General features: G+C 37.3%; 1 protein-coding gene across 3 annotated transcripts in view; it reads left to right on the forward strand.

Annotated features, from left to right (window-relative positions):
* LOC117408664 (WD repeat-containing protein 70-like) overlaps positions 1-19093 on the forward strand; it is a 159580-nt gene that overhangs the window by 23806 nt on the left and 116681 nt on the right. For 2 of the 3 annotated variants that reach the window (XM_058995771.1, XM_058995773.1), the window contains 4 exons: positions 10118-10177; positions 10668-10801; positions 13667-13820; positions 17807-17883. In XM_058995771.1, the coding sequence (XP_058851754.1) occupies positions 10118-10177; positions 10668-10801; positions 13667-13820; positions 17807-17883 (425 nt within the window). The remainder of the gene's footprint in view (positions 1-10117; positions 10178-10667; positions 10802-13666; positions 13821-17806; positions 17884-19093) is intronic. The other variant, XM_058995779.1, reaches the window with a different exon arrangement.

The raw sequence follows: 19093 nt of genomic DNA on the forward strand, positions 1-19093 counted from the left end.
TCCGCATTTTAAAAACCTCCATAGCTGTGTGTGGTTCCATATTTAAACGAACCTGAGCCGCAAAGCTCGTTTACTATATATATCCCAGTAACTGCCATAGCAATGGTCGGCCATCCAATAGCTTTATCTACAGTATTATTTTTGGCACCCAATTTAACCCTAAAATAACTGACATTCTGGAACGACATTCTACCATAGGTTTGTCATTTTGGATGGAACAATTTGTAAAACAATGTGCTAGTCATGAATGTGGATATAGAAGGTTAGGTTATAATAACATCCAGGCTATATTTAGAAGTAGGCAAGAATCAGGGGTCAGTTTCCTGGTGGCAGAAGTACTTGTGAATTCCACATTATTCTTTCGAGTAAGGTGCACGTGCTTCCAATTTGATCTTAAGGTGTGTTTCCCAAAACCCCTCTTGAATTCAGATTGTTCAGAGATTCTCATAAGCATTGTTTGGTTTTTAAGTATAATTTAAGGGTGTAATTGGGAAACAGTAATTATAATCCATCTGAAACTAATTGTTGATTTATGTGGTATAAATACATTGAAGTATAAATGATTCTTTGCTTGTTTTAAAAAAAAAAAAAATGATGATACTACTTGCTGTACAAATGTACCAGTAGCATAGCACTGTCAATAGTGCAGTATACAGTGTGTGTGTGTGTATAACATCTCCTGACTACCCCAGACCACTTGTGAACTCAAGTAGAAGGTCAGTAGTGTCTGAAGGCACTCAGAACTTTGGAAACATTGCAGTTTGCAGAAGTTGCTCTTAAGATACTTACACAATGTTGGTTAGGGTAGATGAGCTTTTGGGAAACAGTCCCCAGGTCTGTGTCACTATCTTTTAAAGATTCTAAGAACATTCAAAAGTTCATAAGCAGTGTCGGCCCTATTAATCAACAACTCCATCTATCTCCAGGGTGAAAGATAACTACCCCAGTATGAAACGCAAGGTCTAAGAATAATTTATTTTGATGCAGTATATAAAAAATGTGTAAACTTCCCATTTTTTTCCCCCCTTGGCTTCGTTACATCTGGTTTTATATAACCCTCTTTTGTGTTGGGATGATTTAGGTTGCCTTGCATATCTGTGTGCTATGCAGAATTTAAGGACCGCTCATCCATTTAAGGGTGTTTTGAGGTGAAGTAATTGGTTAACTACTTGCAAATTATATTTTGAATTGACCACTGATGTTGGATTTGTGTACCTCCCATTATGGTAAATAACCATGTGGAATGATTTCAATAAAAAAAGGTTTGATTATTGTTAACTGCTTCATCAGAGTGAAATGGACTGATTTCAAAAGATACCTGATTACGAAAACAAAAACACGAAAAAAAAACAAAAAACTGCTGGACCTCGTGCATATCATGTTGTTTTACCCAGCTTCACTACCAGTATAGATCCGTTAAATACATTCTGCCCTGTTGAGAGAGTCCACTCCAGACTAAGGTGCATCCCTAACTTGCCAGGTTTATTATATAAATGCAACGTATAATGCAAGCCTCTACACTGACGGCAGTTAAACTTTTTGGATGCAAAGCATACAGTACAGTATGAGTTTCTGTTAGATTGCATGTGTAGTGTAAACTTGGCTGTCAAGTACAGAGTTTGAGGACCTAATTCTCCGCATTGAGAAACTGTGCATGGGCGAGAAATGACACCTACCAGACTTTTCCAATCAATACACTACGATACAAGGGTAGAGTAGTAGTGCATAAAAACAAAATGACACAAAATGACTGAGTGATTTTTATAAACATTTCCACTCTCTTTAGAACATTATTGGGCAGGCTGTTGTTGATTTAGTAATTTCCTTTAACACAAGATACAAGTTTCTTGACATACAGGCGTTCCACAGACCAACTCTATGAGGATATTCTATCTTCAGGAAGTGTGCTTAGTTTGTTTAGATTCTATTGTGTTCAGTAAATACTTGAAGATTGAGCTGTCCAGATGAAGTTGAGAAAAGTGCTTGTAACCAGGAGGTACTCGGTTCAAATCCTGGCTCGCTCACTGACACCGTGTGATCCTGAGCAAGTCACTTAACCTTCTTGTCCTACATCTTTTGGGTGAGACATTGTAAGTGACTCTGCAGCAGATGCTTAGTTCACACACCCTAGTCTCTGTAAGTTGCCTTGGATAAAGGCGTCTGCTAAGTAAACAAATAATACTAATGATGTAGACAGATCTCAATTATACACAATACACAGGATATTTGATTAAATCTGAATTGTATTAGGATTTTATAATTATCTCAACTAATTTTAATGTTCATACAAAAATAAAATCCAACCCCTTTAGTCTTTCCTATATAAAGTGAATGATTTAGTTTATATTGGACTTGCATGTCTAGTATCTCGGACATCTGTGTGTTTATTTATTTAAGTGTGTATAGATGCTTTGTCATGTAATTTACCCATTCTGCTTCTGTTTCTTTTAAGAACAAACGTATGTAATCATAATCAGTTGTTGTTAGGATACAAATGTTATTCATTCTATATTTTTGGTATATGCATTTAATCCCTACCGTTGCACTTGTACAATTAGTCTTATTTGTCTGGAATTTGTCTGAAATTAGAGTGGGTAGGTTTAGTTATCTTTTAACAAAGACTTCTAAAAGCTACATGAACATAATATGCCTGCTAATTGTAGTTCACCAGATAAGGGGTGACCTGATTTATTGTGCCCCTCTTAAATTGTAGGTTTCCACTAATGTACCATAATTAGTGTCCAGGTGTTTAATGAGATCCAGTTTTGGTAAGCAGAATGTATAAATTACATGACAAAGCATCCATAAACAAAAACATAAATAAATAACAAAAACATAAATACACAGGAAAAAAACTAGAAATGCCACAAGATGTCTTTGTAATACTAGACATGCAGTGTGAGGCCAATATAAACTAAATCATTCAATTTACATAGGCAAGACAAAAAGGGGTTGAATTTTATTTTATATGAACATTGATTGCAGTTGAGAGAATTATTAGATGAAGTAGACCACCCTTGTGCCACTTTTTAAATGCATGTGGCAAATCCTCCAAGGGTTAATCAGATCATCTGTTTAAGTCCTTTTTCTTCTGAAGTTGGTACATTTTCTATTTTTGTAAAGGGAGTACTTTGTTGCTGTTTTTATAAAATATGAACATGGTAGTTTCAAACAGTGTGATGCATCTCTGGCTTACAAATGCTCAGCTGTGTAAAGCCATTTAGGTCTAATTACAGATTAGCAGTTTACAGTTCTGTCACACGTCATAACAATCTTTGGTTATGTCACAGTTCATAACACAGCTAAAAGGCGCAGTTTGGGATAGAACTGATTGCTAGCGTGAGAGAATTGCTAATCAAAGCATAAGGAGAATTGGAACCAGCTGTGCAAGTATGATAGGAAATAGGCCTTCCTTCCTGAAACAGAGAACATCACTTTTTCTCAAGATTTATTACATCATTCATGGAATACCAAGCGCACCTATAAGAGGTGAAGGTGTTTGTATTAAGGATGTATCATTTAATTGACTTCCTACCTATCATTTATCTGTCATCTTTCTTGCTAATATCTGTCCATAGCTGTATTTCCTATCTACAGTATGCCTATTCAGTTGTCTGTATGTACAGTGTGTACATTTCACAGTTGTTTTGTATTGTAAGTGCTTTTCATAAAAAAAAAAAGGTTTTTTTGCACCCCCTGTGTCAGACATTTCTTGGCACTGGGGTGCAATAGTGACTGCTATGAAAGAGTTTTGGGGTTCAAAAGACTGATACAGACCTTTATACAATAACATGCTTTTTAGTTCTATGCCTAAAGTTGAACATTTGTATAAAAATATGACCACTTTCCTTCATTGAAAAATGGATCAGTGTCTCTTTTTTGTTTTTTATCTTAATTTTGGAATGTCATAGTGCTGGCAATTCAGCTACATGTCAGAAAGTTATGCATTGAAGAAAATCCAGCCCATATTGGGTATCCGAGTGGACCGCAGCCGTGTGTTGTGCAGGGTGTCATACAGTGCACGTTTGCGTCCTAGCTGTGTGAAGTAGGCCGGTCTTTGCTGGGACTCCGAAGAGAGCATCACATTGGCTCTGCAGCTCCTGTGGGTTTGGGAGGCAAAACTGGCAGGAAATGTTTCTCCTCCTCATGCTGAGGCGAACCCTGCTGGCCAGACACGCAGTGAGCTCAAGGGCAGACACCTGCAGGGCTGGCTTTTGTTCTTCAGAGGTCGGCAACTCACTGGCATCTGCCCTCGAGTTCCTGGGTGAAAAAGGAAACTGGATTGGAGGATGCCCACTGAATGGTGAGGGGAAAAGCGACTGGGCATTCCAAACTGGGAGGAAATTACACCAAATGTAAAAAAAATAAAGTAAAAAAAGAATCGCACCCATGCATTGCTCAAAAGCATTATAAGGGATTTGGTTTATGTTGATACATTGACCTAAATTGTTGCACAGGGCACTTCATCATCAATAGCAATTTTAGGACAAATCTAAAATATATGTACGGTCATGTGCAGGAATTTCATGATAACATGTTTCTCTCAATGAGGAGGACATTGATATCTTCCAATTGGCTGAGATTTCCTTCTAGTTATCACTAAGAGCTTTCTTCAAAAGGTATTTCAAATTTGGCTTTTTTATGTGAAAAGCATGTTGGTTGTTTGTCTAGCAGTGCTTGAGCTGAATGTACCTACAGTTAGGGAAGCAAGTTCAGTGACATTTCCACTCTGCAAAATTACTTAAGTTGAGACCCACCTATTTTAACCCTTTGCGGTCCATTTATTAAATGCGCGTCAGGCACGTCAGGTCTAATTAATTTTCACATGCGCAGTTAATTTTAGACGCGCTGTTTAAAAGTATTTTTTTTCACAGTCAAACGGGTTTAAATGGCCCTGCATATCAACAAAGCACTCACTATGCATCTCCAGCCCCGCCCCACCCTTTCGTTCGCTATAGCTTTCACCTATGTAAGAAATAGATAATAATAAAAATAATAGTCGTACATACCGATCAATCATCTCTTGATCACTCGTTTTATCAACAAACTCCTCAATAATGCGATCCAAGTCATTATTTTATTACTATAACATCCCAAAAAAGCTCTGCAAATGTCCGTGTTCTCTGTGCGCTGATTCACAGGCAGCCAGCTTGTTTACTTACGACCGCCCCGTTATCTGATACCAGGGCCATGTATGTCTAATCATGAGACATGCCTTTTTTTAATTTTTTTTTTATTTCGACTTGTCTCGGCTCCTGTCGCTCCCACTCGGCAATTGAATGGTTTTCTCGGCTTTTTCCGGAGAAAAAACGACTAGAAACCCGTTTTTTGCGTTGCTGTAATGATGTCGGACAAAGGACCTGAGAGGAATAATTGCAATGTCGGACCCAGTCCAACAATGGACCGCAAAGGGTTAAAGTTCCTTTTGCAATAATGTCTCGTGAAAGCTAGTGATCATTTATGTCTGACAAAGTGCGGGCTCCAGAAATTCTCGGGACTTCAATTTGTAAACTGTAGTAGGTGTGAAAATTGACTTGTGAACAGACTGGTCCACCCACCTATATGTATGCATCTTCAAGCTGGAGGCCAGTATGTTTGCAGACCTTTAGAAAAGTGTTTAACATTAATGTAGACAATAAGCTTATAAGAGTTCTTCTACGTGTTAATTTACAAAGATTTATGGAAGGGATGCTTCATTGTCTTTGTGCTGTTACAGTAAAAACATTTCCTTTTGTTTTCTGGGAAACTCATTAAATTTGAAAGCAAAGTCCAGCCCACTCTTAGATTAAAGTTTGGCTCTGGCGTACAGTGCAGTTATGTTCAGTTGGCGGGACTGATTTAGTTCTTCCAGTGTATTTTAATGTGCATCCTCTTGACACTCACTTGCAGATTTTGTCCATCGATTTCACTTCAGAGTTCAAGTCTTGCCCACGTAAGACTTGTATATAAGTAAGCTGGGCTCAGCTGAGTGGGAGACAGGGGGGGTGATACTGGGATGCCGGAATCACTGTCGACAGGGGGGTGATACTGGGATGCCGGAATCACTGTCGTGGGCTAGTCGATGAAACACCAAGGATGGAAGGTGCCCACTTGAAGACCCCAGATAAGTACCTTACTCGGCTCAGTCCAGACGGTTGTCATGCTGATGCACTATGGAGGCCGTACTGTGGTTGATCCCTGGAGCCAGCATTGCAGCTGTTGTGTGTGCTGATGCACCAGGGGGGCACCCCCTTGGATTTTTCCACATTTTATTGTGTTACAACATGTAATCAAAATGGATTTAATTAGGACTTTTTGCCACTGATCAACACAAAAAAAGTCCATTCAAAGTGAAAAATAAAATCTACAAATTGTTCTAAATTAATTACAAATACAAAACAGAAAATAATTGATTGCATAAGTATTCACCCCCTTGAGTCAATATTTGGTAGAGGCACCTTTTGGCAGCAATTACAGCCATGAGTTGCCATAGGCCTCTTGGTGGCCTCCCTGACTAGTGCCCTTCTCGTCCGGATACTCAGTTTTTGAGGACTGCCTGTTCTAGACAGATTCACAGTTGTGCCATATTCTCTCAATTTCTTAATAATGGACTTTACTGTGCTCCGGGGGATATTCAATGCCTTGGAAATGTTCTTATATCCTACCCCTGATTTTGAAGAACTTTATTCCAGATTTGCTTTGAATGTTCCATCGTCTTCATGATGTAGTTTTTGTTAGGAAATGCACTATCCAACTGTGGGACCTCCCAGAGACAGGTGTATTTAACCTGAAATCATGTGAAACACCTTAATTGCACACAGGTGGACTCCATGCAACTAATTATGTGACTTCTAAAGACAATTGGTTGCACCAGAGCTTATTTAGGTGTGTCATAGCAAAGGGGGTGAATACTTATGCAATCAATTATCTGTTTTATATTTGTAATTAATTTAGAACAATTTGTAGATTTTATTTATAACTTTGACATTATGGACTTTTTTTTGTGCTGATCAGTGACAAAAATCATGTTATTTACATTTTAAATAGTGAGCAGATAGGTTTGTTGATTGTTTGAGTAGTAGTGTTCCTTGGGATAACAAAATACTAAGCTCGAGTGCGATTTCATAAAAACGCCAGATGCTCAGTGTTTGGTATTTGTGTTGTTAAAATTGGCAAAATTAGTTGATTAAGAATCTGTATCTATAGCCATTCGAAAATACATGATTTTAATTAATGCAAGAACAGCGAAATATATGACCATGCCCCACTTGAGTAATGAAGATCGTCTAGTTGCTATTGGCATGATTGAAGGCATTGTGAGAGATGATTGTGAGAGAAGTTGCCCAGAGAATGAGATGTTCTGCTTCAACAATCAGCAGACTAGTCCAGAGAAACCAGGAAACCGGCTCTGTGAGGGACAGGTCACGTCCTGGAAGGAAGAGGCTGTCTTCTGTGGGCCAGAGAACATTTGAAGTGGTGGCAGAGAGTGGTGGAGTGTTTTATTCACAAATGAATGCCTTTTTGCCCTTGACAGACCTGACGGAAGACAACGTGTGTGGGGACACCAAGGTGAGCGTTATGCTGACTGTTGCATTGTTCAAACCAACCGGTGGTGTGGGGAGGAATCTCCTTTAACACAAGAACGCCTTTGGTGCAGATTGACGAAGTCCTTGAGGCAACAGTTTTTCCGTTCCTGCAAGCCAATCCGGAAGTGTCGATTTTCCAGTAGGACAATGCAAGACGACACAGTGCTAGGATTACAATTGCACAACTTCAAGAAAACCAATGGCGAGGTCTTGCCGTGGCCATCTTTTTCTCCTGAGCTGTCCAATAGAACCAAATGGGACTAAATCACCAGTGCCATCCACAGGAGAAAACTGCGACCAGCGAACGTTCACCAGCTGGCTGCAGCTTCACAGGAAGAGTGGCAGAACATCCCACAGCAGTCTATCCAGAGGCTGATCAGGTCTATGCGTCAACGCTGCCAGGATTGTGTTAATGCTCAGGGAGGCCATACCCGATACTAACTTCATAATATTTTCATTTTTACAGTGTATCACATTTAATACTGTAAATGTATCATGATTCTTTGATCTGTATTTTTGTTGACATTTTCTGTGATTTGTTTGATATCTATGTTTTTTAAATATTTGATTAAATCCATTAGACCTGAGTGTTGTCTTTTGTGCATCTCTCTCTCTCTCTCTCTCTCTCTCTCTCTCTCTCTCTCTATACACTACCAGTCAAAAGTTTTAGAACACCCCCATTTTTCCAGTTTTTATTGAAATGTAAGCAGTTCAAGTCCAGTGAATAACCTGAAATGGTACAAAGGTAAGCGGTAAACTGCCAGAGGTTAAAAAAAAAAATTGTGGGGGCCAAAAACTGAAAAATAATGTACATTTCAGAGTTATACAAAAAGGCCTTTTTCAGGGAACAAGTAATGGGTTAACAACTTACAGCTGTTCTGCAGCAATGGAAGTAAATTAAGCCTTGAAAGTTGATGCTAACAATTCCTACAGGTGTCCCAACTTTTGTTGATTACTTACAAACCCTCTGTCTGTATAAAAGCAGTGTTGGAACAGTCTGTGTTACTACACCCTCTTAAGCATTATTTGGACAGTATTGTACTGCAGGAAGTAGTATATTGCTCTCATAATGGCGAGACAGGCAGACCATTATAACCCTTAAAAGTGTAGGTCTTTCCTTTAGAGAAAGCCAAGGTGTCAGTGAGTACAGTTTCCTATACCATCAAAAGGCACTTGGAAACTGGAGGAAACTCTGAGAGGAAGAGGTCTGGCAGACCCAAAGCCACAACAGAATCAGAAGACAAGTTTCTGAGAGTCAACAGCTTGCGTGATAGGCGGCTCACAGGACAACAGCTTCAAGCACAGCTTAACACTGGTCGAAGTAAGCAAGTCTCAGATTCAACTGTGAAGAGAAGACTTCGAGCTGCAGGTTTGACAGGTTGAGTGGCAGTAAGAAAGCCATTGCTAAGATGGCAAAATAAGAAAAAGAGGCTTGCCTGGGCCATGAAGCACCGCCAGTGGACTACTGAAGACTGGAAGAAGGTCTTATGGACCGATGAATCAAAATTTGAAATCTTCGGTTCATCACGCAGGGTTTTTGTACGCCGTCGAGTAGGCGAAAGGATGGTTCCTTGGTGTGTGACACCAACTGTCAAACATGGAGGAGGAAGCGTGATGGTCTGGGGCTCTTTTGCTGGATCCAGAGTCGGCGACTTGCACAGAGTGAGTGGCACCCTGAACCAAAACTGCTACCACAGCATTTTGCAGCGCCATGCAATACCCTCTGGTATATGCCTAGTTGGTCAGGGGTTCATCCTACAGCAAGATAATGACCCAAAACATACCTCCAGGCTATTTCAGAACTACCTTAGAAGAAAAGAACAAGACGGTAGGCTTCAAATCATGGCATGGCCAGCACAGTCTCCAGACTTAAACCCCATCGAGCGGGTTTGGGATGAACTGGACAGAAGGGTGAAAGCAAAGCAACCTACAAGTGCAACACATTTGTGGGAACTTCTGCAACAGTGTTGGGAAGAACTTTCCGAACAATATTTGATTTCCATTGTAGAAAGAATGCCACGAGTGTGTTCGGCTGTTATATCTGCAAAAGGTGGCTACTTTGATGAGTCAAAAATTTAGATTAAATTTTGTTAAACAAAACGATTCCATGATTTGTTTATTTGTTCTATGCTTTAATTTCAGAGTACATTGAGACATTAAACTGCGTAAATTTCAATAAAAACTGGAAAAATGGAGGTGTTCTAAAACTTTTGACCGGTAGTGTGTGATATATATATATATATATATATATATATATATATATATATATATATATATATATATATATATATATATATATATATAAAATGTGTGTGTTTCTTTAGCCACATGGGCCACATCTAGTTACTTACAGTATACACTATGGATAACTCAGCTCCGTGTGAAACATTGAATGAATCCTGCTATGCAATGATTATTTCCACCCCCCTACAGGAATGAGAAAATGTCTGAATTTGATGCATTTTGCAAACAACTAAGCACCCACTAGCTCTGCTGTTTTGTAGTTATAATACCTAATACATCTACTGCACACTTTCTTGTTTTTGCTTTAGAACCCTGTGAAGCGAATTCCTGATACACATGAAATTACACTGCAACACGGGACAAAGACTGTGAGTTTTACACTTTGAAAATGTATAAATTTTTGCAATTGGAGAAGATCTGAGCTTTCACACATACTGTATAGCTATGCAATGGGACATGGCTCTGGTGGACTTGCTTTCTTCAGGAGGGCTTGTCCAGCTGTCTGTTACACTATAACCTCCCCAGTGTATCCGTGAGCGCTTTATCTCCGGTCTGTAATAATAATGAAAAAATAAATAAAAAACATGTTTCTTGTAATTTTAGTGGGAAGTTTTTTACTGTCTTATTAAAACATACATTTTTATAGAATATTTGTATGTAACCATGAGCATGTACTGTACTTAACCAGTATGGTTAGGTTGCTAGTTGCTGAATGTACTGTACTTGAAATTTTTGTCTAACTAAAAATGATGTGTTTTTGAGTTATTTTAATACATTTTGTTACTTTCTAAGGGATGACCGAGATGTTCAGGGATGTTTGACTCACATAATCTGCATTTATTATGATGCATTTTTCAGGTCTCTGCGCTGGGGCTGGACCCCTCTGGAGCTCGGCTTGTTACTGGTGGGTACGACTATGACGTGAAGTTCTGGGATTTTGCTGGGATGGATTCGGCTCTCCAGGCTTTTCGTTGTCTTCAGCCTTGTGAGTGGTAGGTAGAGAAAGCTTTTCCAAACACATTCCACCATTGGGCCAGGTTGAGCGAAGTCTTTGTGACAATTTCATATAGATATACAGTAGATCTTGGCTTCATATATAAACCCTGAATGCAAAATGTCTTAATGACATTGAACCCATGTTTCTGCTGTATAGAGACGTACACATTTGTCTTAATGGTTGGATCACAGTTGTTTTCTCTGATTTTCTTAACCCTTAGCCGTATCACTGATACATACCACACTGTTTGACATGGTATATTTAGTTAGTACAGTGCTGCATTTTATTATTCTCTCAATAAAGTTCCATTACAGGTGGTAGCCAGTATTTATTAACCATTTCACTGCCACCTTGTTTCATACAAATATTTTTCACATACCCATATTGCTTCATTTTTACAAACCATTGAGTCTAGTAAGACTTTTTATTTTTCCCTGATGGATACAACGGCCAGTTTAATATTCTGAAATGTGCTGCCAGTTCACACTGGAGTTAAAACAAATACATACAATAATTGTAAAAAGACAAGAATTGATCTGAAAATAAACATCAAATTACATCATCTGGAGCATGAAAACACAGGCTTTCTGGAAAGCTGTATCCCCATTGTTCCAGAAAAGATGGTGTCATTTACATCAGTATAACAAATTGCCTTTTTATTGTTTTGTAGTAGGGCATGTTCTACAGGTTAGCATGAATTCGCTGATAGTAAACAACTGTCTGCAGCTCTGGGCCACTCAGAGCTCATGATCCCTGAAATTCCACATGCTCCTTCCCTTGGAAGAGGGTTCCGTTCCACTTGGCTGTGGCTTCCAGCAGCGGAACTGGCTGCTTTGATGGAACACACACAAATGACTCCATCCGTAGAATGCATTGTATTGCTGCTAATCACTGCCAACCTTGGCACTGCAAGGCCAGAGCTCCATTAGAAAAAGTGGTTTACATATTTTTGAAAGCCAGTGTGACGCTTGTTTTTATTCGGGATGTTCGTACAACTTGTGTGAACAGTGTCTGGCCTGTGTGGAGTTTTCTGTGTTTTTGTGTTTGTCTTTGATGTTGCAAGGCACTAATGGATTACTTTAATAATGGAAACTTAGTGCAAGTTATTATAGTACAGTACATGTAGATAACATTACATAATAGGTTACAATACAATATTGACTACTCTTCTGTCTTTTTGTCTTAAACTATGTGTCTGCCTACTGTGGTTTCCCTTTTAATAGTTTGCTTTTCAGCGCATCCAGTTGCAATTGATTTAATGAAAAGGTTCTCCAGGCATTTTTAATATAGTGAAAGATAACTTGTATAAATATAGGTGGTCAATGTCCAGGAATTAAAAGAACACATTAAACAAAATGAAAATATCAAGGGGATGTAGAAGTTAATTAATCTGTGATCAGTTCCCAACCTGTGGTCCACAAACAACTCCCAAAATTCTGTTACGCAATTCTAAGCAGCACAGCAAACCTATGTAAGGCCATCCAGGTCAAAAATGTGTTATTTACTACATTTTCAAATATTTACTGCTCAATCTAATTAGTACATGTTGTAATTCTAATTATTACGTATACTAATTTGGCCAATCGGATCACTGAAAATGAAATGAGAGACAATGAATTTAAAGAAAATAGTATGTGTAATAAATTATTTAATTAAAGGTCACCTTACCTCTGCTATTCCCGCCCAATTCGTGGCGGTATGTGGACTTGGCATTTTGTAAAGTCTAGTGAAAGAAAAAGCTTTTATTCAGTGGTAACGCCACTGTAGCTAATATGTCATTTTAAACCAGCATTGCAAGATCTCACATTGAATCTAATATTCGCTATGGTAGTTCAATATGTTTGTGTAAAACTGAAAACAATATAATTAGAAAATAAAAAACTGATTGTGTACTAATACAAACTGAACCGTGTCACAGCCAACAGTGTCTGTCTCAAGAAGTCGGCAGCACTCAAAATCCATATTTGCACTGCAGAAGAAAGTCTCTGGCTGCCATGATTTGCAATTTTCCTTATTCTTGATTTTTTTTTTTTTTAAAGCATATTTCATGTCTAAAATTAAAAAGATGTTATCCCGAAGGAGATTGGCTACTCTTGTAATTACACTGCATGCCTGTAAAATGACCAGCCCCCTATGCAGAAAATGTGTAGTTCATTTACATTTATTTATAACACATACTATTTTATGTATTCTGATTGGTCCAAATCAATACATGTACGAGGTCTGTGTTTTTGACCCAGACGGCCTTCCGTACAAATAGCTCGTGCTCGTGTAAACACGATCATACGGAAGTGTCATTCTGGGCCTGTGATTGGGTAAACACAATAAAAAATGCAAGTGTTGAAAGATCTGACATTGAACCATTAAAACCACAGTTTTAGTACTTTTCATTTTCAACAAAACACGATTGTACACGTGTTGCCAGGGATATAGGAATATCCCTATTATCATATTATACGTTTTTGGAGAGGTTGGCTGCATATATAGTAACAGTAGTTAATGTGAAACAAAAAGAGGCTATATTTGTTGCTCGACTTGTGAACTGTACTGTAGTGTGACCAATCGATTTCAGCGCTTTGTTATTATATGGGTATAAATATTTAATATCTCTCACAAGACTATATGCCAAAAGGAAAATCTCTTAACAATAGGAAATAATTTGTACAGTCTGTTCTGATGCCGTCATGTTTAAACAAAATTCTATAAATCCTATTGACCATGCGCCACCAATCCTGTTTAATTTACACATCACAGCCCACCAGAAGTGGTATGTAAAATCCTGTACACTCTCCAATCATTTTTACAATTTCAGTTTTCTCATAAAACCTATTAATTTTTTCTTTTTCCCCACCACTTCCAGTCACCAGATCAGGTCGTTACAGTACAGCATTACAGGAGATGTCATCCTTGTTGTGTCTGGGAACTCGCAGGCCAAGATCCTTGACCGAGATGGTTTCCAGGTAATCGAGTGTGTCAAGGGTGACCAGTACATTGTGGACATGGCAAACACAAAGGTAAATATTCACCACTTGTGTACCTAATGTTTATATTTGCTCCAACCTATCAAACTCTGCTTAAGGTTTTATTTTTTTAAATGTATGTCCATTTTTTTCTATAAACTAAAACAACTGACTTTGGGATCTCTGACTGGTAATACAAACACAGTGCTCATTAAGAAAGGGCATTGGAAAGTACCACATTTAAGGAGGAGAAAAAGAAAAGGTTATTGGGCTCAACAAACTAATCTCTATTGGGATTACTTTTTAAAATAATACACTTTCTTGTTTCAGCATAGGGCTACAAACACCAAGTTACTTAATTTGACACTTTCAGCACTACCAATATCCCTAAAAACATGCCACACTATTGAAATTAATTAAACACATTACTATGTGTGTAGCTTATTTTTTGATTAGATGAAAAGTTTTTGCTTCATGTTTTTTTATTCAAACTTGATCATGTGGTCTAGTTGCAATCAGATAGTGTGAGCCACAACATGGGCACCAGCAGTGTTCGATGCAGCAGTGTTTGGGATATTTGCGTATCCTGAATTAATGTAAAAAAAAAAAAAAAAAAAAAAGTGAAGCACCAAGATTCTGAGAACAATAAAAGGTAGACCAGTAGAGCTGTTAAGAGTTTGTTTAGTTTGAAACTGAGGGCCATATTCATAAGTTTTTTTTATTTATTTTTTTGCGCAAGGCTATTTATTTCGCACTAGGCTACTTTAACACAGTTTGTTTTCCTACCGATTTTCATAAAGGTTTTTATGCATCAGGTATGTGGCCACAACTTATTTAGCATGCTATTTGGCCCCACCCAAATGAATAATATATGTGAATCAACAGGCATATGCTATTTGTGCCCTAATGACATTATGAAGCAACTAGCCATCCACAGGTCACATCTCTCAAGAAGTGTAGTGCAAATCTGTATTAAAAAATGTAAAAAAAGACATACCAGAATCATCAAAAAACAGAGGCAACATAAACCAAACCTGGCCTTTGATGAGCTTCACGTATAAGAAATGAAGTAACAGAATATAAAGACAAGTTGTTTGGGTGGAAATGTTCATATGGTGCTAAAGTAGATAATAAGGTAAATGCTGTGGGAAAAGTTAAAAGGACCACTAATTCCTGGTTAGGGTTACCAGATTTCCAGAATAAAAAAGGGAATTTATTTTTCTTCAATTCATTGATGCTGTAGCAACTCTAAAGCAGTTAAAATAACTGTATAGTATGTGTATTTATTGCAGATCGTAAATGTCATTGTTTTCTTTCTGTTGTCATCTAACAGTATCTATAACGGCACGACAGGTAAGAGCGGCTGACAACCTTGTTTTAAACTCCGGTTTGAGGGATATGTTTTTTTGGCCATTTTAAACGGATCGGGATGGCATTTCATACGCTCCGTGTGACGGAAAATTTGTTTGTCCAAGTTTCGTGAAAATCTGTGAGGTAGTTTTTAAGTTACAGAATCGCAAAAAAAAATGTTTTGACAAATTTGTCAATTTTTTCTTGTGCTAAAATAACTCAACTGAACAAAATATAAATTAAACCCATAATCAGAATTATTAAATAAGTAATCCCATAAGATTTGGTTTTTGTTTAAAAAAAAATGTGGATACAAAATAGCTCAACCGGGTCGATTTTATAATTTTACTGTTTCTGACTAGGACAAGAATTAAGGCTGAAAACTGTGACAGTCCCACTTTTCTCGAGACGTACGGTAACCCTACTGCTGTGGTTTGTTTAATCATTGACTCAGGGACTGACTAGTATTATAAGATATTATGATGATTATTACATACAAATCTACACCATTAACTATGAAAATTACTGATGTATAGCTAAATTGTATAAATTCAGCAAAGGAAGAAACAAATGGCTTTATGATCTTTTTTTTATCACATACTTGTTAAAGGTAAAAAAAAAATCAAAAAGAGGCTAAAACACAGTTAGCACCATCTTAAAGATTTCAGGGGCTAAATATGCTTGCTTTTTTTTGCATGTATTTCTTTAGCAGCATGCTAAAAAACGCAGCCCAGTGCTGTTTCCAAGTAGCACCATGCTAAAACACATATATGAATCCCGTTAAAGTGCTAAACAGGTTTAGCACAGGACTAAAGTGTTATGCATCCATTACTGAATCCCTCAATATGCAGTAAAAGTTAACGTATGAATATCATACTTCATATCATTCTTTAAATAACTCATACGTTGAAGCATTGGGAATAGGGCATCATAGTTTGTGGCTTTTGCATCATGTGTGTTACTTGTTTTACTTCAGTGGCTAGTTTATTAGTGAAAATGAATTGTATTGCAGAGGGCTTGCCTTTGGTGCTGAAGAAAGCACAAAGCAACTGCTTCTGTTTCAGTATTTTTTATAAACAGTTTGAAATTAATGATCCAGGGCTGATTTTGAGGCTCAATTGCACCAATTTGCAGGAAGGTTAGTTTAATTAAAGCTAGCAATTATCCAGTTAGATAACCCAAACAAATTATTTGTGTCTTGATGCTATTTCTGTCTTGGTTATGTTTTCCTTGGATGGCCACATTGTTTACCTAAGGATTTGTTAGAATAGAAAAATAAACTTTTTTTTTCAGTCTATAGATACTTTAGCTATTTTTGTAGTTTAGCAATTGCTTATACTTTTGTATCAGTTATGTTTCTGTTTAGTTATTATCATTACTGGAACTAAATGTAAAGGCATTTGAGAACCAAAATGGAAACCATATTCTTGGATACTCACATATGTGTTAATAATCCACATGAATATTCATTTATTTGTTATTTAACATGCACATTCTTGACTTACTATAAAAATGTCCAATGAATAATTGGAGACATGCAAAAACAACTGAGACATGAAAAATTGGGCAAAATAAATTACACAATTTATTGCTGACATAGCAACAAGAGTAAATAAACCAAATACTCTCAATTCAATTTAGCAATTTTGCTAATCCATGGAATAACATTAATATTGAGTAAGATTGAAAGATCACAATGCATCCCCTGTACAGTGTGGCAGTAAACTGTTGGGCGTTTGTTCACCATATACCTTCAAATCTTGTTCTTGTTGTTGTGTGTTTTTTACTGTCTTGACATTCTGCAGTCTTAAAGTCTAATCTGAACATAAGAGTTATTCAGCAAGTTGTTTTACATTCAACCAGTCCAGCCTCCTTTGGTCAGTGTACTTGGTACAATGCCACAGTAAAAGTTAAAGGTGCACAAGAGAGTTGAAGTAATTCCCTGGAATCTGTGTTTGAACAGCATCCAGCGTGTGGTCAGTCCTGTCTAGGGAGCTCTGTTTGAAGTTGTTATTTGTTATGGCTGATTCTTTTGCCACTGTTTTAACAGAGGGAAGCACTCTGAATCTCCTTGGCGATCTCATGACTTATTTCTTTCATTAGATACCACACTTCAACAGCAGCAGTTAAAAATCTATAAGAAATCAATAGTTTTTTTGTTAAGTTTGACACTTTTAAAATCCAGTGTGTTCCTATAGGAACCAAATTTCCTTATGTTTATGTAGAGCACAGATCTGGTCTGTGGAACCACACCTTTTATATCATCTCAAATGAGTGTTACTTTACCCCACCCTGAACAGTGGCTTATTATATCTCATGTAGCCACCCGTAACTTTTGACATCCATTAAATCCTTTAATCATATCTCAAACTTTTCTATCATGCAACTGTACACTGTATGTGTATCACATCTGGTATAAAGAAAAGGGTGGCTGTCTTTGGGTCTTCTGCTGTTTTTAGATTATTAAAACTGACCCCTTGGTTTATTAAACCCAGTTGTGGATTATGTGACAGGGATATAGTGGAGGTGTAGTGCTGATCCTCGGTCTCTCCTGTTAAGTTTCCTTTAATGATGCCATAGAATCTAAAACCATAATTTATTGGGAACGAGTTAATCTGTGTCGTATGGAAATCTAATTATGTGGCTGCGGTGTGTTTCCAGCGCAGTGCTGATCCTGTGCTTCATTTCAGGGCCACACTGCAATGCTCAACAGTGGGTGCTGGCATCCCAAGATTAAAGAAGAGTTTTTAACCTGTTCCAATGATGGGTGAGTCTCTTCATTTTTTTTGTCTATTCTTTTTATGGTATAGTATGTTTTTCCTCAATTATAGATGTTCAAAATAAAAAGCAAGACTTCATGGTTTTTATTATCATAATATTTGTGTGTTTCTGTATGCCAAAATGTAAGTTGAGATTTGATTACTACATCTTGTCTCATTTACACAGTTTCTATAGTATTCACACATAGACCTTATAATGAAAATTGGGAATTGTTACAAAATAATATTTATACAGATGTTTTCCATGTGACTGTCAGCAGTGTGGAGTAGTGGTTAGGGTTCTGGACTCTTGACCAGAGGGTCTTGGGTTCAATCCCAGGTGGGGGACACTGCTGCTGTACCTTTGAGCAAGGTACTTTACCTAATTTGCTCCAGTAAAAACCCAACTGTATAAATGGGTAATTGTATGTAAAAAATAATGTAATTGTATGTAAAAATAATGTGATATCTTGTAACAATTGTAAGTCGCCCTGGATAAGGGCCTGCTAAGAAATAAATATAATAATAATAATAATAATAATAATAATAATAATAATAATAATAATAAAATTTTATAGAACTTATCTCTTCTACACTTTCTCATGTTCAGTTCTGAAAAAAACACATGGCACAGAAATTGGGTATTTTCATTTTAAAACATGACATCTGATACTACACTAGATTAAATAAAGTTCTCAGTCTGCTTCTCTTGCCTTCCAGGAAGTCTGTTACTGCTTTACTTCCTAGGTCATTTTCACCCCAGCAGTGTTTTTGGGGTCAAAGCATCTAACTGGCTCTAAAGCATGTCATCATTAGGTGAAGCAGCTGGTTGGTTACTGACAGGAAAGAAGGCCCAGAAGCAGTGAATTACCATGGTAGTACAAGACAATCTGAAAGGAAGGCTTGCAAACAGATTTATTTAACCTAGTGTAGTACCTATTTAGATTTAAAAAAAATAAAAATACATGTTTGCTATAACGTGTTTCTTTCACAACTACGCATATCAGATCCACACTATATAGTGAATAGATGTACATGGTGGGAAAATGTATGGAGTTATTTTGTTAGCTAGTCACTTTTAGTGTCTATTAATAATACATCTGAACCTTAAAATCAGATTCCGTCATTGAGCTTTCCAAAATATCAAAACCTATTTTGTTTTCAGAGTGATAGCCAATGTCGGGTTCTATAATTGATCTGTAGTATTGGAGATTCCTG

This window comes from Acipenser ruthenus, chromosome 2 (assembly GCF_902713425.1).
Source record: "Acipenser ruthenus chromosome 2, fAciRut3.2 maternal haplotype, whole genome shotgun sequence".
Classification (NCBI taxonomy): Eukaryota; Metazoa; Chordata; class Actinopteri; order Acipenseriformes; family Acipenseridae; genus Acipenser; species Acipenser ruthenus.